This window comes from Podarcis pityusensis (assembly GCF_964106645.2).
Source record: "Podarcis pityusensis genome assembly, chromosome: 11".
Classification (NCBI taxonomy): Eukaryota; Metazoa; Chordata; class Lepidosauria; order Squamata; family Lacertidae; genus Podarcis; species Podarcis pityusensis.
This window is the reverse complement of record NC_138036.1, coordinates 50,268,702-50,293,378: the sequence shown is the minus strand read 5'-3', so window position 1 is coordinate 50,293,378 and position 24,677 is coordinate 50,268,702. Positions and strand designations below refer to the sequence as shown.

The 24,677-nt window shown below is 42.3% G+C and overlaps 1 protein-coding gene across 1 annotated transcript in view; it reads right to left on the bottom strand.

Moving 5' to 3' along the window:
- CHSY3 (chondroitin sulfate synthase 3) overlaps positions 1-22,614 on the bottom strand; it is a 93,731-nt gene extending 71,117 nt beyond the window's left edge. The window contains exons 1-2 of the mRNA XM_080972476.1: positions 21,648-22,614; positions 15,830-16,113 (exon numbers count right to left, since the gene is read on the bottom strand). Coding sequence (XP_080828602.1) covers positions 15,830-16,113; positions 21,648-22,419 — 1,056 coding nt within the window. The 5' untranslated portion in view covers positions 22,420-22,614. The remainder of the gene's footprint in view (positions 1-15,829; positions 16,114-21,647) is intronic.
- Positions 22,615-24,677: the final 2,063 nt, after the last annotated feature.

Below are 24,677 nucleotides of genomic sequence, written 5' to 3'. Positions count from 1 at the left end.
TCAACAACCCTAAAGAGAGATGGGACTCCCTTACCTCCGCATACAATGTTTAGATCAAGGAAACATCTTCAAAAACTGTGTGTGTTTATGTAAAGATTCAATAAACCACCATGAAAATGGTTGGCATGGATGACACCCCTGGTTTACTTTCTCAAGAGTCCCATTAAGGTCAAGACTGTCCCTTCGTCATACTTTAATTATAAATATTAGGCAGCCAGTCTGCCTTTTACAGCGCCAACAACCACTGCTGATTCAGACACTGTGCCCTAATTGTTCATCAGCTTGTCTGTTCAATTGGCAGGCACTCTCACCTCTGCTGAAAATGAGAGGCAGAATAAATTTACTGGCTCCCTTGCAACCATCCATATACTGTCCAAATTTTTCAATGCGGGATTGGTTTTCCATGGAACTGGGTCATCTGCAGAGTATAAAGCCAGAGCACTAAGAGGAGCAGTCTGCATCCTATCTATGTGTTTAACTTATAGCCTGTCTTTCCTCCTGCATACATTGAAGCAGGGTAAGCAACATACATCCTGGACTATGACATACTGAAACACACCTTAGCAGTAAACATGCACACTGCACAATTTCTTGATGATGCTTGGATCCCACAGCAACTTGAGATTATGAGAGGTGAGGTAAGGTAACCAATGACTCAAGACTATCCTTCTGCTATAACTTTAGCCAAGGTCAAAGTGGAGGTCCCTTTTAATAGTCTTCATCAACCAAGGAGTCTGGACCCCTATCACTCCTTCTTTCTTTGCACAAGGGCTTGTTGTTGTTTAGTCGTTTAGTCGTGTCCGACTCTTCGTGACCCCATGGACCAGAGCACGCCAGGCACCCCTGTCTTCCACTGCCTCCCGCAGTTTGGTCAAACTCATGTTGGTGGCTTCAAGAACACTGTCCAACCATCTCGCCCTCTGTCATCCCCTTCTCCTTGTGCCCTCAATCTTTCCCAACATCAGGGTCTTTTCCAGGGAGTCTTCTCTTCTCATGAGGTGGCCAAAGTATTGGAGCCTCAACTTCAGGATCTGTCCTTCCAGTGAGCACTCAGGGCCGATTTCCTTAAGAATGGATAGGTTTGATCTTCTTGCAGTCCATGGGACTCTCAAGAGTCTCCTCCAGCACCAGAATTCAAAAGCATCAATTCTTTGGCAATCAGCCTTCTTTATGGTCCAGCTCTCACTTCCATACATCAGTACTGAGAAAACCATAGCTTTAACTATACAGACCTTTGTCGGCAAGGTGATGTCTCTGCTTTTTAAGATGATGTCTAGGGCTAGGAAGGTCAATTTGTTGATATATTCATGGGTGATATAGCTGTATCTATAGGATGCATAGGGTGTGTTTAGAACCACAAGAGTGTGGGAATTTTTTAAGGCCTTGAACAATAACTTCATCCATACAAAGGAAGTAAAATTCAGGAAACAAATGGAAAAAGTACTATAGCATGAACTGATGTTTTGAGTAGTGTGTTTTGCTTCTTGGGAATCATGACAACAGAATATCAATGCTATTGGGAAGAAAACAGGTTGGTTCTTACAAATGAAGGTTCTTAACCTGGAGTTCCACTTAGTTTAAATCTCATCTGTCCTCTTAGATCGGTGAGCAACATGCATTATTTTAATTTGTATAGTAACAAAGTATTTTCTGTTCTGTATGCTGCATTTAAAGCATGCAACAATGGTGTATTTATGTTCTCATTAAAGGGTAGAAAATATTTCACCTACTTTGAACTGATTGCTCAAACAGCTAAGCTTTTAAAAAATCATGCTAAAAAGCACTCACAACTATGATTCAGCTTTCTTGTTTTTGATGGATATTTGGTTTGGTGGGATATTTAAGATTATTAAATACATATTAAGGTCAGAGGAGTAAATTATGGCATCATGGCACAAAGTCATGCCCAGTGCCTAAAACTGTTTTAGAGTGTTTCAGTTTTTTCTATAAAAAAAACCTGACTGTGGCAACCACATCGTTTATGTCAAAAGTGTCTGCCTTGCCAAGAGAGAGGGAGAAGTCTGCCAGTGCTCATGAATAAGGCTTTAATATCCACCAGAAAGCTCACAACTTCTGAGAAACATACTTATTGCCACATAAAGGAATTTATTCACTACAAAAATCCATGTCTATGGAAATGTTTACTAGTTTTTAGAAGTAGTTTTCTAGCCATAATATAATCAGAGCCAGAAAGAGACAGAATCCAGCGATGTGATACATTGCTATTTTCATCTAATTGATTGCATGAGCAATATAATGTCTTTTTGGCTACAAAATAATATACAGTGGATGCTCGGGTTGCGAACGTGATCCATGTGGGAGGCACGTTCGCAACCTGCAGCGTTCGCAACCCGCAGCGCCACGTCTGTGCACTTGCAGGTTGCAATTCAGTGCTTCTGCACGTGAGCAAAGCATGCTTCTGCACATGTGCGGGTGCGAAACCCGGAAGTAACCCGTTCCAGTACTTCTGGGTTCGACGCAGTGCGGAACCCAAAAACACACAACCTGAAGCGTCTGTAACCCAACGTATGACTATATATACACTTTCACTACAAAAACCAGCACCTTTGTTTCCCCATTTTCTATCATGGAATATTCAACTTTAAGCCCACTTCTTTGACTGAATACACTGACCATAAGCTAAGCTTACAGTGCCTGAAAGAGTGAAGCACATAAAGATGTGGCTTCAGCACCCCACCCCAATTTCTAAATCCTATGTCCCTTGCCACATCTTTTAGACCCCTCTCTTCAGATGACAAGCTTCAGGTGTTGATGCAGATGAGAAAGACTCCTTCCCTCTTATCTATTCCTAAAGCTACAAAAATAGGTCCAAAGTGAAGTTGAGTTCAGGGCTGGCCCGCCTTTCCCTCACTGAGCCTCCATAGTTTAGCTGTACACATGCGTACAGAAATATTTCCTTTTATCCATCGAGAATCTTCCACTATTCCACATTGCTGAGTGTTGGGAAAGAGGTAAAGTAAGTTCTATCTATCCACTTCTCATATTGCTATGGATTTCTGTCAGCTACCAGCGGACAAGGCCAATAATAATAATAATTACCTGCGTTCTATTTGGGCGGTTAGGAAAAGGTTTTTGCCTTTTTCATAGGAAACAGTGATATGAGGATCTTTCATCCAGTCCCTTTCCAGTAGGCTGTGGTTATAGTAACTATCATCATGACTATCTTCAATCACTTTGAATTGTCATAACTGGTTGGGCACTTGGTTGCCCAACAGTAACCACAATCATGGGGCATGGAGAGTCAGTTCCCCACACATGCCACCGAAAGAGGCCCCCTTAAAGACACCTTGCTGGCAGGATCCTGGTCTGGTTCACTTCTAGTCAAAAGAAGTGGCACTGTGGGTTAAACCACTGTGCCGCTTGGGCTTACCGATCAAAAGGTCGGCGGTTCAAATCCCCATGACGGGGTGAGCTCCCGTTGCTCGGTCCCTGCTCCTGCCAACCTAGCAGTTCGAAAGCACACAGTGCAAGTAGATAAATAGGTACCGTTCTGGCGGGAAGGTAAACGGCGTTTCCGTGCGCTGCTCTGGTTTTGCCAGAAGCAGCTTAGTCATGCTGGCCACATGACCCAGAAAAACTGTCTGCGGAAGCAGACAAAATCGGCCTTTAAAGCGAGGTGAGTGCCGCAACCCCAGAGTTGTTCACGACTGGACTTGATTGTCAGGGGTCCCTTTACCTTTATCATCCCAATATCCTTATTCCTTCACCTTCCATACCCCCATAAAGAATGAATAAGTGAAATATGGATATATTTCAAAAATGTGATTGAGGATAGTAACTGTTACAAAAACCATTCAATTTTTATCCAACAACAAAATTCCATGGCCAACCTGGATCCAGATATAATATCTTGAAACAAGTAGTACCATCTTCTAATTTACATATCTTAAGACATCAGGCGAAAACATTTGTCTTCCACCACCATTACCACACACATCAGATTTGAACATGAGCACATGGCTTATTAGCTACATAGATGGCGCCTTCCATTTTATGCAGTTTATAATTCACATGCTAAAAGGAAATCAATTCAATGAATTCTCATTAGTATATTCTGAATTATGCACTCCCAATTTCCTCTTCTGCGGTTTCAGCAAAATCACTTCTATATTTACACAGAGTAAATATATTTCAGCATGATGTTCCTTGGTTGTATTATGAAAGCAAATGCACCAATGATTAGGCAAATCTGTGCACCAGATTATATATAAATAAGTTCAGATACTATTCAAATTAGGGGTTCTTGTTGGTCACACGTGATTTTTGGTATTTTTAAAACCAATCACACTTGGAAAATCTACAGCTGCAAGTTATTTAAAATACAAAACCACCTGCAGACAAAAGGAATGTGATTGAATTATTATTTTTTACCCACGTTTTAAGCCTTTTGAGCAAGTTCATGGAGATTTTAAAACATGGAATATCTCATTATATGTTACATATTTTTATCATTTATAGTAATTCAGTTATTAAAATTAATCACTTTCATCCATAACACATACCAAAAAGGCAATCTGAAGATATGCTGCAAATGTACATACAAAGGTACCATGATCCAGCCAACTTCACATTCATCTACCAATATTTTGTAGCTCCCCAGTGATGTTGCCAGTCCCCTTTATTTCTCCTATGAATGCCTTGGAGAGCTGATCAGCTTCTAAAAACAGTGGGTGTCACTAAACCAATAAGGTGATCCTACAGTGATGGTCTGGAGTGGAAATTTTGCCATTTAAATTATCTTGTATATCCCTTTTTTTTGCCTGTAGCGATCACTCATAGCTGAGTAAGATTGTCTTCCATGAACACGGTCTTAACCGTGAGTCCATAAGTGACTGTCGAGGCCACTTCTGGATCCGCACAACCTTCCACAGAGGGGACATAGGTTTCCGGACAAGAGTTGTATTACAGACAAGAGGAGAGAAAACAGTTCACTCTCTATTGGATAAAGCATGATTCGACCATTTTAAAAATCGCACTTGCTGGATCCAGGCAAAAAGTTATTTAAGCTGTCTGACACAGAATCATAGCAAGTGTGGTACAGTGCTCAGAGTGTTCGTTTAGGACCAGGAATCTCAGGTGCAAATCCTCACAACCATGAAGCTCACTGGGTGTCTATGGGCTGATTACAATCTCTAATCTTCCTCCCAGTATTGTTATGAAGATAAAGGGGGGAGGGACCATGTAAACTGCTCTGAGTTTATTGGAGAAAGGGTAGAATTTAAATAAGTACTCATAACTGTGGACCGAGAGAGAGAGAGAGAGAGAGAGAGAGATCTAACCCTTCACTCCATAGTTTAGAATCACTACTGCAAAAATAAAAAAATAATAATGGGAGGGGAGGGAGCTAAGACTTTCCAGAGAAAATCTTACTTTCTCCTTCCATACTTCCAAGAAATTCTCTTTCCAATGCTTTCCAAAGCTAGAAGCATTCCTCCTCTGTACTCCTCTCCAATGTGGCAGATCACTTTTATAAACTTGGCTAATTAAAAAAGGAAACAGTTGCAAAACAATTATGGCATTAATATACATCTTGGAAAATAGATGACAAATTGACAAGAACAGAAGCACATTGTTGTTGTTTTTTAAAAAAGTCCCAACTCCTAAACCTATATAGATTTCCAAAAATGTTCAAAAGGGTGATGAGACCATTATGGGATTAAAACCATGCTTAGATTTGTAATCCCATAATCACTTTTTGGAAATGTGCTTTACTAATCCTGCTTCTTTTCTTTATGCACATCAATGCATCTTGGTGCATATATTAGTTATGTAGAGTGCATATTAAAACTAAGAAAAACATTGCTATAATAACATTACAGAAACAGGAAACATTGCTTTCTGAAGCTGAAATAATGGTATTGTTGCAAGTGTGAAAATGATTGCTTGCAAAGTAATCTACTGGGCTTTCTAACCACGCAATCTTTTTCACAATGACAAACACTGCAAGTTGAAAGACAGAAAAGGGCTGCAATCCCGTACACAGGTAGTATGATTTTAATGGGTTTTATATGTTCACAAAACTACGCGTTGGATTGCAGCCATCGTTTTAGGACTCACAATCCACGGTTCCCCTGGAAACCTCACGAGAGCTATTTAGTAATTTTCAGTCCTATTCTAGCAGTCTGTTGCAAACTGCATCAAACTATATGAGATAAATAGCACCAGGCTTCCCACCCTTGCTTATTCTTAAGTAAAACTGACCCAAATATATTTGGTTACTAGGTCTAAGGCTACCCTTCTGCCTGATACAGAAGCTCCAACTGGTGAAAAAATCTGCAGCTAGCAGCTACCCTGTTGATGCGGACAGACTGTTTCCAGCACATAACTCCAGGGGGGATCATCTTGCACTGTCTGGCCATACATTTTGCAACCAGGTTTGAGGTTCTTCATAGAATCACAGTTGGAATTGCAGGAATATGCAGTTGTCCCATGCAGTAACAGAACCTGCAACCTTGGCATTATCTGCGCCATGCTTTAACCAACTGAGCTATCCAAGTCTTGTAATAATTCACAAGGCCATTAATAATTTGGGTCCAGGAGACCTCAAGGACCACCTGTACCCTTATATCCCTGCCTGATCACTGAGGTCTTCAGGGGAGTCAGTGGTGGTGGCCCACCCCCATGGCTCAGAGCCTGTATCCACCAGGAGCTTTGCATTCAGTATCATGGGCTCACTTTTATGGAACTCCACTTCAGCTGAGGTCCACTCCCTGTTGAAATTCTGGCACCTACTAAATACTTTAAAAAAAAAAAAAAAACCCAGCAGCCAATTTAACTGAATTCTAGTTTTATAATTTTAAGTGATTTTTATTGGTTTTGTATTGAGCTTCTTGTACACTATACTGTAATTAAGTGGTATATAAATTGTCAAAATAAATGAATTTTACAGATCCCCTCCCCCCAAAAAATCAAATTGGGCCTCTTTTTTATATAATATAAGACCATGAAAATGACCAGGATGTGCAATGCCAACCGTGGTCCAACAAAATGTGCTTCTAGCATAACATTCATAATACAATGATGTCTTACCTAAAAGATGTATCTATTCTAAAATATGAAAGAGCTTTCCTGAGCAAGGGAAAATACAGAAGTGCTTTCTTGAGAGAACAATTTAATGTGCTGTCTTCAGCAGTACTTGAGGATTGTTTTAAGAGCATGTTATTCCAAAATTGTATGAAGAGATGGCAATAATGAAACATTCAATTATATATTGCTATTGTGCTGTTTTTTACAGAAATTTTGATAGAGTGCCACCTTTTCACGATTATCCCAACTAGGGCATTCAGCTGATTAGGTGAATGTTCTCCCTGCAGAGACCAAGGTAAGCTAGTGACAGTAAAGACTGTTGTTAAAATAAGGGTTGCTCTGAACTTTAATTTGTATAAGAATTTAATTTGGACATTTGATATGCTTATTTGTATGTTTCTAATTAGTACACATTTTGCAATTGTGAGAGATATATATTTATCTGCACTGGCAAGATCTAGGAATATAACACTATTTTCAGTTACCAGTGGTAATCTTGACTAATTTACAGAAGCAATAAACTAAGCAATGTTCCTCTTAGAATCAAATTAAAATAGCTTTGCACAATGTTGCAGTAAGATATAACACTTTTTTCATCCATATTTTTCTGCCACACTTAACATTTATTTCTGCCAGGGTTTCATTTAATATTCATGCAAGAAAACACCATGTACTACCGTCAATAGTTCTATTTATAACTACAGATACTTGGGGGTTTTTTTATTTTAAAAAATCTTATTTTCCCCATGCCCCATAGGCCTATACTATATGTGTGTGTTTTGGCAAAAGTAAACAAATCAAGAGACCAGCATTTGCTGGAACCTAGAAATAAATAAAGATAAAGAGACAAAACTGATATTATGTGCTGCTTTAAAACAGGGACATTGCGTTTATAAAGTGCACATTGTCAAAATATTTCTTAATTCTGACACCTCCCAAATTATAACTGGCAAATGTGAACATTTTAGCACCTTTGCGCAGGTCAGCGTATTAATAAACAGTACACATCAAGTTCTCACAGTCGCCAACCAAATGCCTGTGGGGAACCCTCAAGAACACTTAGGGGTTAGATCTTAGCACAAGAAGATTTTCTCCTCCTGTGTTCTCCAGCCACTGGTATATGGAAGCATGACTGTAGAGGCAGAGCATAACCATCATGGCTTGCAGCCTTTGGAAGCCCTCTCCTCCTTCTCTAATCACCTTCTACAGCCATCTAAACTGATGGCCATCACCTTCTCCTCTGAGAGTGAGTTCCATAATTTAACTATGTGCTTTGCGGGGGGAAAGTACCCTCTTTTATCTGTCCTGAATCTTCTGACGTTCAGCTTCATTGAATGTCTACAAGTTCTTTTGTTGTTAAGGGAGAAAAACCTTTCTCTAACTACTTTCTCCATGCCATACATAATTTTATAAATTTATATCATGTCGCATCTTACTCGCCTTTTCTCTAAACGAAAAAATCCCAAATGTCCACAAAATGGAAGATGGCAGGATCCCCAAGGATGTCCTCTACAGGGAGCTGGCAATCAATCATTACTGCGGTCAAAGACCAGACAGCAAAGTTAACAACAGCAACATATGCCAAATCCGCATGAAGAAGTTGATGTAATTAAAAATTCCCTATACAGTGGTACCTCAGACTACGAACAGCACTGTTAACGAACTATTCGGTGAACAAGCTCCGCAAAACCGGAAGTAGGTGTTCCAGTTAGCGAACTCTGCCTTGGTCTACAAACGGAAGCCGAACTGTGGAAGGGCACCGGCGGCAGGAGGCCTTCAGCTAAAATCTGTATTCTGGAGATTAAAATCAGTACTCATTCGCCGGCCATCATTGTCACCACAACCTGTCTTGTCCTCGGGGAGCTGGCTTCAGGCACCAGGCCCATTGGCAGACCAACTCTGTGTTGTAAAGATGTCTGCAAATGCGACATGAAGGCTGTTAACATCAACCCCACCATGCGGAAATCCCTTGCAGATGACCACAGTGTCTGGAGACAGTCAGGTCATGAATCCATAGCAGTGACCAGAGATGGAATAACTGCTGGGAGGAGCGCAGAGAGAAAAACTACCACAGTGCATCCGCAGCAGCACAATCAGACGCCTTCATCTGCCCCAGCTACAACAAACTATGTCTCTCCTATATCAGTCTCTACAACCACAGCAAGCGTTGTAACCTTCCAACAGTTTGACTTCACCCTCAAAGGCACACACCGCCACTGTCTCCCAAGAAAGACAGATATCACCTCTGCTTGCCTGGAATAAGTTTCAATTTATTTACCCTCATCCAGTCCATTACTGATGACAGACACTGGTTCAGAACTGACACACCTTCCTTTGTTTTAGGAGAAAATGAGAAAATAGAGTTGGGAGTCAACAGCATACTGGTGACACTGAAACCCAAAAGTCTGGACAACATCTTCCAGGGATTTCCTGTAAATGTCAAACAGCATGTAGAGACAGAACAGAACCCTGAGGGAGGGACCCTGCAAGCCAAGGCACTGAACAGGAGTCCCCCAACACCATACTCTGTGTTCATTCCTCGAGGAAGGAATGGAGACACTGTACAGATGATTATGTACACCATAATAATAACAATTATAACAAATAAAGGTTTGACATATCTCGCTTTGCATGTCATGAGTCTATCTCATATATTAGTTTCACCTTTTAAGTTGAATTACTGAAATAAATGAACTTTTCCACAATATTCTAATTTTTTTAGTTTCACCTGTATAACTATGCTTCCAGTACTGTACAAAGCACTCCAAGTGCAGTCACACTATAGATCTGTGTAACAGCATTATGGTATCAATAGTTCTCACTTCCTTTCCTAATGATCCCTAGCATGGATTTTGGCTTTTCCACAGCTGACACACAATGAGACAATGTCTTCATCAAGCTTTGTACTACAACCCCAAGGTCCTTGTCAGTTGTGGCCAGTTCAGATCCTAAGAACGTGTATGTGAGATTAAGACTTTACACTTGTTTACACTGAAGTGAATTTGCCATTTTCAGTTTGAAGAAGTCCATCTCTTCTTGTTTTAATGATCCAGAACAATTTAGTATCTTTAGCAAATATGGCCACATTTGGATGGCCTTGGAGAAAAGACCAAAAAAAGCCCTCATTTGGTATCACCATACGGTACTTTTTGCATCCTCCCATAGATATGTGCCCAGACCCCAAGATAATGATCAGATGCTCTCCTCTGGGTGCACCCACAAAATGAAGCAAATTGAATGGCTTTAAAGAAAAGGGCTTTTTCAGTGGTAACACACTGGTTCTAGAATGCCTTCAACAGAGAGACTCATTTGGTGCCTAGTTTGTGGTCTTTTCGGTGCCAGGTGAAAAAATTTCCATTTTCCCAACCTTTCCAACTTTTAATAATTTGGTTTAGTGCTTTAGAGATCTTTATCACTAGTCTTCTCTGTTGCTGGTGTTACTTTGGTGTTTTCTGATGATTTAAAAAAATTCTTTCTGATTTTATGTTCCTGAGGCATATAACAGTTTGTTTTTTTGAATATTTTCTGTCCTCCACCCAGAGAACTTGGTTAACTGATGGTATAAAACAGTTGCAAATAAAATAAAAATAAATACATCTGAACAGGGGAACTCTTCCTTAAAGAACTTAAGAAACCAGGATAATAAACCAAGATTGCATACATACAAGAATTACTAATAAAGTACTTTGTGTCACGTTTACTGTGCTAGTCACTCCATCTGATCACAAAGAAAATCTTTCCATTCATTCCACAGTTCCAACCTCCTGCAATTAGATAAATCCTACCTGTTTTTATTTTAGAAAGCAGGAATCAGAATGTATCTTTCTATATAAAAGGGGGGGGGGAGAATGAGTAAGTTCCTAAATCCAGGAAGAAAACACTCTTACAAATGGAAAAGCCAACATATACAATCACAGTCTTCTTTACCTCTAATGGGGGAAAAAAAGATTATACTGAAGAGTTTCTAAAATCCTATCTATGCTCCAGGACTAATCTGAAGCTACCAACAGGTCAAAATTATTTTAGACTGCTAGCACTGCACCTCAGGCTTGAAATGAAAGAACACAGATCTATTCTTATACAATTATTTTTGCAGTATTGCTCCTATGTTGTCCTTCTTCAACCTTTTAAATTAAACACCTTATTGAATTATGACAACTCTTAAAAGATGTCACATTTTATAAAATAGGGAGACGCTCCAATAGTTATCTAAGCCAGAAGTTTCTCAAAGCAAAGAGGCCCTCTGCATTATAATGAAAAACTGCTAGGTTCTTTTCGGAAAATACAGTGGTACCTCGCAAGACAAATGCCTCGCAAAATGGAAAACTCGCAAAACGAAAGGGTTTTTGGTTTTTTGAGTTGCTTCACAAGACAATTTTCCCTATGGGCTTGCTTCGCAAGACGGAAACGTCTTGCAAGTTTGTTTCCTTTTTCTTAAAACCATTAATACAGTTGCGACTTGACTTCGAAGAGCAACTCATAGCACGCGGTGTGGTAGCCTTTTTTGAGGTTTTTGAAGACTTTGGTATTTTTGAAGCTTTTCCAAAACTTTTCCGACACCGTGCTCCGCAAGACGAAAAAACCGCAAGACGAAAAAACTCGCGGAACGAATTAATTTTGTCTTGCGAGGCACCACTGTAGCTGGATTCTGCAAATCACCTTATGATTTGCACACCTCTTGATGGGGAAGCATATCTGAAACATTTGCTCAGGTTACCAGTTTTAAGCTATAAGCACTGGCAGCTGCCATTGCCATTTTGTCCAACAGAAGTGAGTTTAAATCTCCTTGGCACATAAAATTAAAATGCTATTGACAGTGTAATTAATCATTCAATATTTCTGACAAATGTTTTATTCCTAAAAACAAATGAGTAATTAAAAGAAGGATCACATTTTTCACTGCTGTAACCTGAAGGCTGAGTCTTTGCTCTTTCCTCATGCAAGTTCCCTCCTCCTTTTATGATGGTATGAGCAGGCAAACTATGGTTAATGTTTGTATTCAAACCATAGTGAAAACACTCACCTCAGTGTGGTTTCAAATTGTGATATTGTAAAGGGACACACTTAATAACAAAATCAAGATTTGGCCTGAAATGTGAAATGTTTTGAAAGCAGTAGAACTGATGTTCCACATCCCCAGTCCAAATTATGCTAAATGTTGTTGTATTTAAATAATTCTTAAATGTTTATTTGCCTACAAATGATGATGCCACACATGTCTTCTTAGGAAAAGCATTCAATTTAAAAAACAAACCAAACCAAAAAACCTTGCCTTAGTGAAGCCACAACATAGGAAAAGGAAAAAGGTAAAGGACCCCTGGACCATTAAGTCCAGTGAAAGGTGACTATGGGGTGTTGAGTTCCTCTCACTTCAGGCTGAGGGAGCCGATGTTTGTCCGCAGACAGCTTTCTGGGTCATTTGGCCAGCATGACTAAACCACTTCTGGAGCAACAGGACATCGCGATGAATAAACATTGTTTACATTCCCGCTGCAGCAGCACCTGTTTACTACTTGCACTAGTATGCTTTCAAACTGCTAGGCTGGCAGAAGCTGGACAGAGCAACCGCACGTTAACTGACCAGGGCTCCTTTACCTTTATGTTAAACCACAACATACCCTTGGCTAAAGCAGGATTCTAAAAGATGGGGAAAGGCTCTCCTAGAGTATCTTGGTCCTAAATCATTTAAGGCTTTAAAAGACCAGCACAAGGATCTTAAATTGGACCAACTTTGGATCAGATGTCATCAAATCCTGAACTGGAGAGTCTAAACTATGGCATGTTGAAACAAAGTAGCTTAATAAAAAAACAGTTTGAAGTTAGTTAATTTCAGTAAGCCACAGTTACGACTAACCACAGTTTGTGCAGGTTCAAATGTCACATCCAGCTACAGTTAATCTAAAAGGGAAGCAAAAGTTTCATAACTCCTTGCAACCATGCATAAGGGAATTTGTAAGCCTTGTTGCAGCATGTTTATAAAACTACAGTTTAGCAAGATGTTCAAACCATCCCATAATTATGTATTTTACTATAAGGACTCGAAATCTGATGGTACTAGTACAGTATAGCATATTTGTGGTCATGCTGCATATTTGAGAACGGATGCAGGAAATAAGTAACAGCAACTTGTCAATGGAAAGTCAAAATGAACCGATTTCATTAACCTGGTATTTACTGAGATAACCTTTCCCTAAACAGGATTTTTAATTACCTTTGCAGAGAAAAATCAAAACAAATCAGGTTCATGAATTCACTCTACTCTATATGCCAAAGCAGCAGTTTCTGGAGGGAGATCTATGCTGTAACTATGGTTTGTTAAATACCAAACCAAACCAAACTGATTTTGAAACCCTATCTTCCCCCAAAAAAACAAACACACTGCTTCTCCACTCTTAAACAGACATCCCAGTGCAGTTTCTTTTGTTGGAATTTGCTGTTCAAGCATATATCTCCAAAAGTGAGCCAAGTCACAAATGACACATTCCTCATCTTTCTACCTTGAACAACATTAAGACAAACATGGGGCCACGGTTGCCCATATTCTCTGCCACACTGAAAGCAGCTGCAACCAGAATGCTGGATTAGATAGACGAACTATTTTCCTAAGGCCGCAAACTAAGTACGAGACAAGAGATGATAACAAAGTTGTCGTCACGCTGAACTAGCTTGGTTTGTTCTCGCTGACATCATTACCAGGCAAAATCTGACATGCATCACCTAAGAAAACAAGGTTCTGATTGCAAAGAAAAATGTAACTGAAGCAGTGGCTGTGAAGAAATTACGTACCAACACAAAAGAGCAAGGAATTTACAAGGAATATTCCCACTCTGCCTGACAGTCACATTTTCAAGCTAGAAATGTTTGACAGTGAGTATCAGTCTTGTTTGTGGCATGTTCCAGGTACTTGATTCAAAGATCCTCCATCACAGAGTTGCAGTGTGTTCAGAAATTTCCATATACGACCCAAGGTTAAATGGCCATCCCAATAGTCCCAATGTTTTAAGCCTTTTCGGGTCTTCCCCTGAACTATGTACCATTAATACGTATGCACCCGCAAATTCACTGAAATCCTGTACTTAATTTAGCATTACACCATTAATCCCAGGGGATCTAGAGAAACCGTGTGCTGATAGTCAACATGAAATGAAAAAGAATATATCTAAAATGCCAGTAGAGATTCTTCTCAAAGGATTTATTTTTAAGGTCGGCAAATAATCTGCACTCACTTTAAATTACTTTCAGCAAAGGCCCACTAAAGACAATGTAAGTACTTCAGCATTTGCACACTGAAAATGTAAATGTACAGCCAACCAAATAAAAACGGTCACATTCTCACTTTAAAAACCAACACATTATGCAAACCGATACATATTTAGGTTTAGCTACTAACATGAATTAGTAGCTAACTAACATGTTAGCTACTAACATGAGTTTGAACAAACTGCGGAAGGCAGAAGACAGGAGTGCCTGGCGTGCTCTGGTCCATGGGGTCATGATGAGTCGGACATGACTAAACGACTAAACAACAAATACGTATTTACTCAGGTTAACCCCACTATATTCAGTGAGATTTACTCCAAGGTGGTTGTGCTTAGGAGTGCAGCCTGAAATAATGAAAATGAACTCACAAGTACATGTTTTGGATAAAGAAAGAGCACATCATCTTACTTTCCAAAGCTCAAAACAGAACCTTGAATAATGCCCTGAAAAACTCCTGAAATTAGTATTTTCCTCCCAAAGGTCACAACTCAATTAAGGAGTTTCATTGAAATAATTACAAAGCTGATATTTTACATATTACATTTTAATATATCATACTGGTTTTAATATATTTATAGAACATAAATGTTTAGAAGTCATAGGCTTTACTTAAAAAATACATTCAATCAAAAGAACAGGGTACCCTTAGCTGAAATTTGCTGTATAATGCACAAATCCAATTGCTCTTCTGCGTTTTGTTTTTCATGGCACATAACCTCTTTCATTGGCCTATTTAAATTGATTTTTTTCACTACTTAATGAGATAGTGACACTGGGGCAAGCATATTATAATACTAAATCACCAGCACAAAAACATGGATCATATGCATAATAAAAGTTATGACTGTTTATGTCATCCATTGATGTTACGCAAAATCTAGGCATGTCGCCTTGCTGAAAAGTTATGGGGATTAATAACTTGATCCTGACCACACTCACTCAGATGTTTTCAATTAATTTTGACAAAACATATATCAAATGTGCACAGGGCTTCAAGCTTGGTACAGATTTTCACAGCTGTTTTTTTAGGGTGGGCTATGGATGTAGAAAACAGAGTTTTTCTGTTCCGTGTATATTAAGCAGACATATAGTAGTTTCGTCACACCCCTAAATTGGCTCCCCTCATCCTAGTGGGTTGATCGGTGTCATCAGAGATTGGACCTATATAGCAGGGGGGGAGGGGCAGGAAATGAGCTTGAGGCAAAGCAGATATGCTTTAAAGGGCCACTTCTCCCAACCCATCCTGCTCACTCAGCTCTCACCTCTGCCATTGTTTTAAAAAACCACTCCCCCCCCTCTGTTTCCTTTATTCAACCGCCATTTTAAAACCTGCCTTCTCTTTTGCTCCCCCACCCCCCAACCTGACTTCATGCAAATCCAGGATTGTGATGGGGCACTACAAATCCTCCAGTGTGCGGACATATCCTCCAATCAGGACTGTGTGATGACAGCTTTACACTTCTATGTATATTGGAAGACGTTTAACTTCAAAAACCACCATTACTAATCCACTCTTCCTTACCTCATACGACCAGACACACTGAGTTCCACCAAACCGGCGAACACATCGGCCCACTTCCACATCCTCATGAGTAGTGTACATTTCTCGAAGGCATTCACCTATATGTGGCACCATCCTCCTAAGAACTTCGCGGCTGAAGATCATCCCAGGTCCTCCCATGCAGAAATTCTCTCCTGGCTCAAGGCCCAGTTTTCCAAGTTCTTCAATATTCCCCAGTCCTGTCTGGCCCAAATAGAGAGGTTTACTGCTGTTCAGTGACCGAAGGAACTCTTCCAATTTTTCCCCTGTAAGAAAAAGGAGAGGAAATATTGTTTATGCCACACAATCAAGAGGTTCTGTCTTTCAACATTACAACTATAATCACTTGCTCTAACACAGCAATTACCTCTCTTCCGCTTCAACGAAATGAAAGCATACCAAGGCAAGAGGAAGAGAAGGATAGTAGGACTTTGAAAAACTTTCTACATGCTACTGGGGCCATGACTGCCTGTCATATTAAGCCAATGTTTATTTAGGACAGTGGCTTAGTCCCTAGAACCAGTAAAAGACACTGCTGCTTACACAAGGGGAAATCAGATTCCTACCATTTCCTACCTCCATCACCCCCAGATGCATCCTCCTACACTGGATTTCAAACTTCATGAGCAAGCTTTTCAGGATCCGCAGTGGGATAAAGGGAATGGAAAGCCCCATTATGTAAGCAGAACTCTACTCTGAGTTCTGTGGATATAAACTAATTCCCAGGTTCAAGAGTTAAGTGGCAAGCTTAAAATACACCAATCTCCGCCATCCACTTTCTCCCCACTTGGTTACTGATGCAACTGTACCCATTTTCCCTTTCTCTGTGACTGTTACCACCATATACACACTGTTGAGTTTCTGGGCATTCAAGGGACATTCAAGCACCTGGGTGGAAGAAAAGCATACCTAAACTTAAAATAGTTCGGTGATCCATTCGTCCAACTAGATCCAAAATCAATAAAGGGAGGTAAGTAACTACAACAGTGGAACAAGAAGAATATGGAAAAAGTAGAGGAAGAGCTCAAGCAAGCAAAGTTGGAGCATGCAACTTTTTAAAAATATTAAAATGAAATTACCGACATAGACGTGTATTTGCAAGGCTGATCACTGTTTATAACAGTGAAAAATACTGCAAGTTAAAATAAGGGACCATAACTATATACTTTCCTTAAAGTAAATCCCACTAAAATCAATGGAATTTAATTCTAATCGAATATACTGAAGTGCAAATTAAATTTAAAATAGAGGGCAATAGTTATATGGATAAATGAACTTTATAAAAACCTTTTAAAGGGGAAGGGCCATGAAATGTAGCAGTGTATTTGCTTTATGTAGAGAATGTCCCCGGTTCAATGCCTGGCATCTCCAGATAGGACTGGGTATGACCTTCTGCCTGAAATCTTGAAGAGCCAATGCAAGTCCGTGCATACTGATTTTGACTCAGTATTAGGCAGCTTCCTCCATTCCTCATTTGATTCTGTTGCAGGCTACCGCAACGTCACTGTTGCAGAGCAGTGTTATAAACTCAGATACTGTCTATACTCTAGGCGCCAAGTGGCTCCTTAAGCCAGGGTTACAGTTGCCAAAACGGAATGCCTGGTTGCCATTTTTGGGCGAGATGCCTCAAAAGTCTATTTTTCAATACAACCTTTTGGTCCCTGAAATTGGTTCCTGATTGTGCAGATCAAATATCATGGGCAGAATTCTACAGGATGTCTTGCTAAGTGTGTGAAAACAGTCAAGATCCAAGGATCTCCAGGCATGTATCTCCAGATGGTGGAGACGTCAGGCATCATTCTGGCGCCCGGACATCTTCACTTGGTCACAACTGACTGATAGCCAGGTGCAATATGTGCCTAGCAGCTGGCAAATTTCAAAAGCAGCTGCAGAGTCCAATGTTGTTTATCAAAGTATTATTATTAACATTTTTAAAAAGTTTAGCGTTGGTGTAGAAAGCAATTTGAACCATCAATAAGTACATGTTCCCCTGCACTTCCATGGCTGAATATGTTAACTTGAAAACTGACACTTGTAAGGAAGACCACTTCATATGAGGACACACAGTTTGTTTATATAAAGAGAGAGATTATCACAATGCACACATTAAATGATTTTTATTCTTTTTGCAGTGTAACTCAGATTGATCTACTTCATTACCAATTTTCACAGTCTCTTAACATCACTGGTAATATTGACCATTATTTGCTACATAATAACAGTGTGTGACATCCAACCTTAGTCATACTCAGAACATACCCAATGAAATCAATGGACTTGAGTTTCTTACGGAAGTACTGCAAAACCTTGGGCACTGCTTTAAAATTTCTCCACTCAAGCAACATACTCTCTGGATTTACAATAATAAAACATATATACTGTCAGTAGCCCAAATGCACTCAAAGGATGTGCATTCCCATTTGCAACAAGCGACACATCCATCCACTTCAGTGGGGCTCAGGTAAGCATCCTAATGCACATAGAGATGTGCACCTGGAAGTACATCAGCAATGTGCACAAAGGGAGGGTACTTATGCATGCAGATTCTGTCCTGATGAAGCCGTATAGAGGTTTTCCACAATGCCCTGTTGCAAACCCAGACCAGGAATGTGACAAGTTGCCTATCTCTATTAAGAGCTGAAGAGGGGGAAAGATTGTGAACAACAACAAAAATGCACTGAATTAAGCAATAACATAACATATACTTTACAATTTTTTACTTTTATCTTCCTTACATTTTAAAACGGGGAAAAAAATATTTAAAGTCATTAAAGAAACAAAGCGTTTGCATTCCAGTTCCTAAGTTAAAAAGGACAGCGGTGGATAACCAACATGTAATGCTACCTGTATACTTACAAAGGGTAAGATGAGGATGGACTGCCACCCTTAGGTTGCAAAGCTGAGTGATGCAAGAAATTCAACTGTAGCATACTAAAAAACAACGACGTTGAATTCCTATCAACCCTAAATTAACATCTTCCTAGCATTTTATTTCACACCATGTAAACTAGATTGTTTGTTTATCTCCCGCCCTTTTTCCCTGATGGGGGCTCAGGCAGGATTATTTATTTTTACTGGAGAGGCCAAAGAACAATTATGTTTGGACAACATTTGACTGGTTTCAGCACCTTTTTGTTAACTCATGATTAACTCAAATGTAAGTTCCACTAGGTTCTATGTGCTTTACCACCAGTAAATGAGTCTAGTGTTGCAGCCCAAGACATATTGAACTGTGATTGTGTTCCTGGAAGGCTATATTCCCAGTTGGTCATAGAGATCACAAAGGGGCATAGTTGAGCAAAAATATGTCTTGGTTCCATAATTGATATTGATATTCCTTGAAAAGTCTTGAGACCAGTCAGTTCCTTTTGCCTTGTAACTTAAAGAAAGTTCCAACTAAAGAACAACACTGGTAACCAGTGCAATACAGAAATATGAAACCGATAACATCTGGATGATCACACTTTGACCATTTGCTGCCTCTGTAACACATAAACAGTTAGTTAAGTGAAACTAAGAACTTTTAAACCACATCAGGGACTGAAGTGAACACTTCAATCTTATTTCTAAGAGGAAATGTTTTCAACATTCCTTACTATTTATGGATGGAGGAAACTGATTATTATGCTGACAAGCACATTACTTCTGAAACACATGCTCCTTTCTGCATTGCCCACAGAGCTATGGGCACCAGGATCTCAACATGTCACTCGCACAACATGCCAAGTGATCTTGAAAATAAGCAAAGAATTAAAGGATAATTCCAGTATTTGTTGTTAATGACATTAAAGAAATGTTTACATGTGGCTGAGTACAAAAATATTGGCTATGCTTTCTAAATCTAAAAAAGAGAATAGATTATGTATGGATGAGACATCATAATCTTGTTTTACACCCAGTTATTGGCATGAATTATTCCTTGCACTTTCAACCTCTTGCCTTGTTAACTTCTCATCCCTTCAGCCTGTCACAGCAATGTATATGCATCCTACAACTTTCTCCATCCACTTCCAGCTTCACCTTGCAAAACTTTCTGAGACAATAAACTGGTTTGTCTTTATCCTTAAGCACTGGATTCCAGCTGTTCTGCTGGAACTCATCACAAACCTGCAAATCCTTAACAAGCTGCAAACCATAAAAGTTTTCATGCAATTAAATACCACATCAGACTGTGTATACTGCTAGGAAGAAATCCAACTCACCCACCTTCTACCAGTATAACTTTTATAATAGTCTAATAATAATATACAACAAAATAGTCTTAAAACTTCCTGGTTGTTGCCACAGGTCTCCCATCACACTTTAAAGCAAGTCACAGTTTCTGTGTCTACAGTACTTCAGAACATTTACTGTGAACATCACTGCTCTTGATAATATGTTAATGCAGGTAAAACTCCAAATTTGTAGAAATAATAAGTGAATGTCTGTATTTCTATCAATTAAGGCCAGAGGGAAGACTGGGTTTGTTTGTTTTCATCCCACACTGCAGGTGACTTAAGATTCTTCCACAAGATGGGCTCTCGGCCAGAGGAAAAACAGAGCCTAAAACTCTGACAAACACTGACAGGTCTAAGCAAAGTCCTGGAGTTTGGAAGGTGGGGCAGGGACCTGCATAGGCAGGCGTGTGCTCAACAAAACCACTAGAGATCTAGGAAGCCAGCCATGCTGCCACACTCACTTCTGTTTTAAAAAGGGGTCATTAAATGGCATAACTTTCCAAGTTATTTATTGCAGGTAGGATGCAGCAGAAAGCTACCCAAAGCACCCGAGATTCTAACCAACTTGTTGAAACCTGATGCAACAAACTCAGCTTTGCAAAAAAAGAAATACATCTCAGTGTGTACCTTTCTGACAACTCTGGAAGGTAAGCCAACCGGAGAAAGGGCCTGAATAGGATAGGTGCTACTCTTAATCACTTGTAGGTTGCCATGCAGTGTGAATGGCCCTGGCACTGAAATTTGCCCAACCCCTTCATGGGGAATTTGGTGGGTGCTCGGGCACCCAGGGCACCAGCACCTATGGGCTGCAGCACAATCCTCAGTTTGCACTGAGGTCAGTGGGGCACATCACTGCCCTAACGCTCAGGATTGCAGGACACGTGTAAGACGCCGCTCCAGAACAACTCCTAAAATGAGTGGCATCGAGTCTCCACTCTTGCATGCCCAGAAGGCCTGGTGGTCTACAGTTTCACACGTGCAGGCATCTACCGAGACTTTCTCAGTGGTGCGCCCATGCACTCTGCCCATGCTCAGGTCCGCTTTGTTTCACCATACTTCACATGGTTGTTCAGAGCTTAAAAACCCGGGAAACGTCAGTAGCAAGTCCCGGGGCTCAGCCCTTCAGCCCCGCCATCTATCCACAGAGCTGCCATACGTTCAGATGTTTTAACACTGCACCCAGAAAACAGCTTGAGCATCATTTAGCAGGCCATATGACAAATCTACTTCACACTTGCTCCAAAGAACATGCAACTTGCATTATAAATTTCATGTTTATAAAAATATGGGGCAGCCATAACGTCTAGATTTTCAAAGACATGACCGAGATTTCAAAGGCAGAATTGACTTGGGGGGGGGGGCGATTTCCGAAGTCAATCAAAAAATCATTTTTGGGTGGAAGCTCAGCAACTTTTGGGTTTCGTCTTTAAAAAATTTCTACAACTTTTGGGGATTTCCTTTAAAAAGAAACTCATCAATTTCGGGTCTTCTTAAAAAAAAAACAAAAAACTCAACAACTTTTGGGGTGTCCTGGCTTTTACTTTGTGAAATAGGGCGCCCCTCTCCATCCCTCCCCTTTTCACCTTTGATGTAGACGTCGTCGTCGGCGCGCATGAACCACTCGTAGGCGTCCAGGTAGTGGTCGTGCATGTACTTGAGCATCATGAAGGACTTCTTCTGCGGCGGGTACGAGTCGTCCACGCCGGGCAAGGCGACCACGGGCAGCGGCCGCTCCCCCCTCGAGGCGGCCGGAGGCACCGAGCCTTGGCTGGAGAAGAACTCCACCCGGCCGGGGATGGAGGCGGCCCACGTCCGCTGCGCCGCCAGCGCGCGGCTGCCCAGGTACTTCTGCGCGGTCATCACCCCGACGTAGAGGAAGCGGCCGCGGGGCGCGCAGCCCGGCGCGCCCGCGTAGTCCCCGCTGCCGTTGTGGCTGCTGCTGCCGTGGCGCCCGGCGCCTTCTTCCTCTTCTTCCTCCTCCTCCTCCTCCGCCTCCAGCGGCGGCGGCGGCGGGGGCGACGGGTCTCCTTCTCCGGCGGCTGCCGCGGCGAAAGCGGGCGCGGGCTGGCCCTCCGGTTCCCGCCTCTGCTTCTCGCCTTCAGCCGCCTCAGGGGGCAGCTGCCTCTTATCCGCGGGCAGCGCAGCCGCGCGGCCGTAGAAAGCGCAGAGGCGGCCGCCGACGACGCCCGCCCCGGCGGAACTCACGCCGCCGCCGCCGCCTCCTCCGCCGCCGCCTCGCCTTTTCCTCTCGCTCAGCTCGGCCACTTTGGGCGCGACGAGCCACGAGGCGACGGTGAAGCCCAGCACCAGCCCCAGCGCCACGCTGAGCCACGGGCGCCGGGAGCGCGCGGCCATGGCGCTGGGGAGGCGGGTGGCGGCGTCCCGAGCTGAGGGTCCCGCTGCTGCCGCCGCCTCTCCGCCGTCACCACAGAGTCCGCTTCTCGGCGCGCAGCTGAGGCAGAGCAGGCGGCGGCGGCTCCGAGCGAAAACTTCTCTCCCGCCGCCGGCGCCGCGGAGGCACACGTCGGGCTTCGCTGGCGGCGGCGGCGGCACCTGGGCGGCGGCGGCCCCTCCCACGGCCCGGCCTCCTCCGCGCAAGGGCGGCAGAAGAAGAAGCAGCAGCAGCAGCCAGCCAGCGAGCGAGCGACCGCTGCTGTTGCTGCTGCTGCTGCTGCTGCTGCTGGAGCCGGGCAGGGAGGCCGGCGCCGCCACCGCCGCTCGCGCCGCCTAGCTCTGCGCCGCCGGCCGTGGATTCCGAGCGCCTCCCTCAGGAAGGAGCGGCTACAGCCGGCGCCACTCCCACGGTGGGGGGGCGGGGGGTTTGCTGCAACACGAGACTCCTCCGCAAGGGAATCGCTTCTTTCCCTCAGAATTCCAAGGCCTGCCATACGTCCGTGTTTTCCAGGACACGTCCTGGAATTCGCCTCTGAAAGTGGAATTATTATTATATTTCATTTTATTATTTTATATATCGGGAGAGTTTCTATTGAGTTTTCCATTTTTACATCTCACCACAAACATTTCCCATCATATTCTCTATATTCAGTTTCTTCCCTCCTCCTCCTTCCAAGGTTCATTTCATCCCCTATAAAGGTAAAGGGACCCCTGACCATTAGGTCCAGTCGTGACCAACTCTGGAGTTGCGGCGCTCATCTTGCTTTACTGGCCGAGGGAGCCAGCGTTTGTCCGCAGACGACTTCCGGGTCATGTGGCCAGCATGACTAAGCCGCTTCTGGCGAACCAGAGCAGCGCACGAAAACGCCGTTTAGCTTCCCGCCAGAGTGGTACCTATTTATCTACTTGCACTTTGACGTGCTTTCGAACTGCTAGGTTGGGAGGAGCAGGGACCGAGCAACGGGAGCTCACCCCATCGCAGGGATTCGAACCGCCGACGTTCTCATCGGCAAGTCCTAGGCTCAGCACCACCAACATCCCTTTAGCGCCACCCGCGTCCCTATAGTTATAGTTATAATCTGTGGGTTGCCATCTGATTTTATTCTGCTCCAAATATGATTTTAAGCTGTATTTCAATCAATTGATTGATTTATGTTTTTAATGTATCATACTTTGATGTTAGCTTCCTCTGAGCCCGGTCCTGACCGGGGAGGGCAGGATATAAATAAAAAAATGTATTATTATTATTATAGTTAACACTCATTCCTGCATATTTTAACTATAGCCACTCTTTATTACTTCTCCACTCTTGCAACACCCACAAATGTCACTTGCACTGTCAATTTTGTCTCATTCTGCCCACATTTTCACCTGTGTGCTATGGTTTTCCATATACAGTGGTACCTCTGGTTACGAACTCCACTAACCCAGAAGTAGGTGCTCCTGGTTGCATACTTTGCCCCAGGATGCGAACTGAAATCGTGCGCCAGAGGCCCCATTAGCGAAAGCATGCCTCAGGATAAGAATGGTTTCAGCTTAAGAACACACCTCCAGAACGAATTAATTTAGTAATCAGAGGTACCACTGTATCATTTCCCCACTCATCTTTTAATAATAATAATAATAATAATAATAATTTTTATTTATATCCTGCCCTCCCCAGCCGAAGCTGGGCTCAGGGCGGCTAACAACAATCAAAATAATCCAACATTCTAAAAACATTCATTATAAAATTAATTAAAATCAAATTGATGGCAACCATTAAGCAAAATTCTGTGCCGATTGCCAGAGGAGGGGGTCAGGCTGCACCCTGACCAAAGGCCTGGTGGAACAACTCTGTCTTGCAGGCCTTGCGGAAAGATGTCAGGTCCCGCAGGGCCCTAGTCTCTTGTGACAGAGCGTTCCACCAGGCAGGGGCCACGGCCGAGAAAGCCCTGGCTCTAGTTGAGGCCAGCCTAACCTCTCTGAGGCCTGGGACCTTCAGGATGTTTTTATTTGCAGACCGTAGGTTCCTCTGTGGGGCATACCAGGAGAGGCGGTCCCGTAGGTACGAGGGTCCTAGGCCGTATAGGGCTTTAAAGGTTAAAACCAGCACCTTAAACCTGATCCTGTACTCCACCGGGAGCCAGTGCAGCTGGTATAGTACCGGATGAATGTGATCTCGCAGCGAAGACCCCGTAAGGAGTCTCGCCGCGGCATTCTGCACCTGCTGGAGTTTC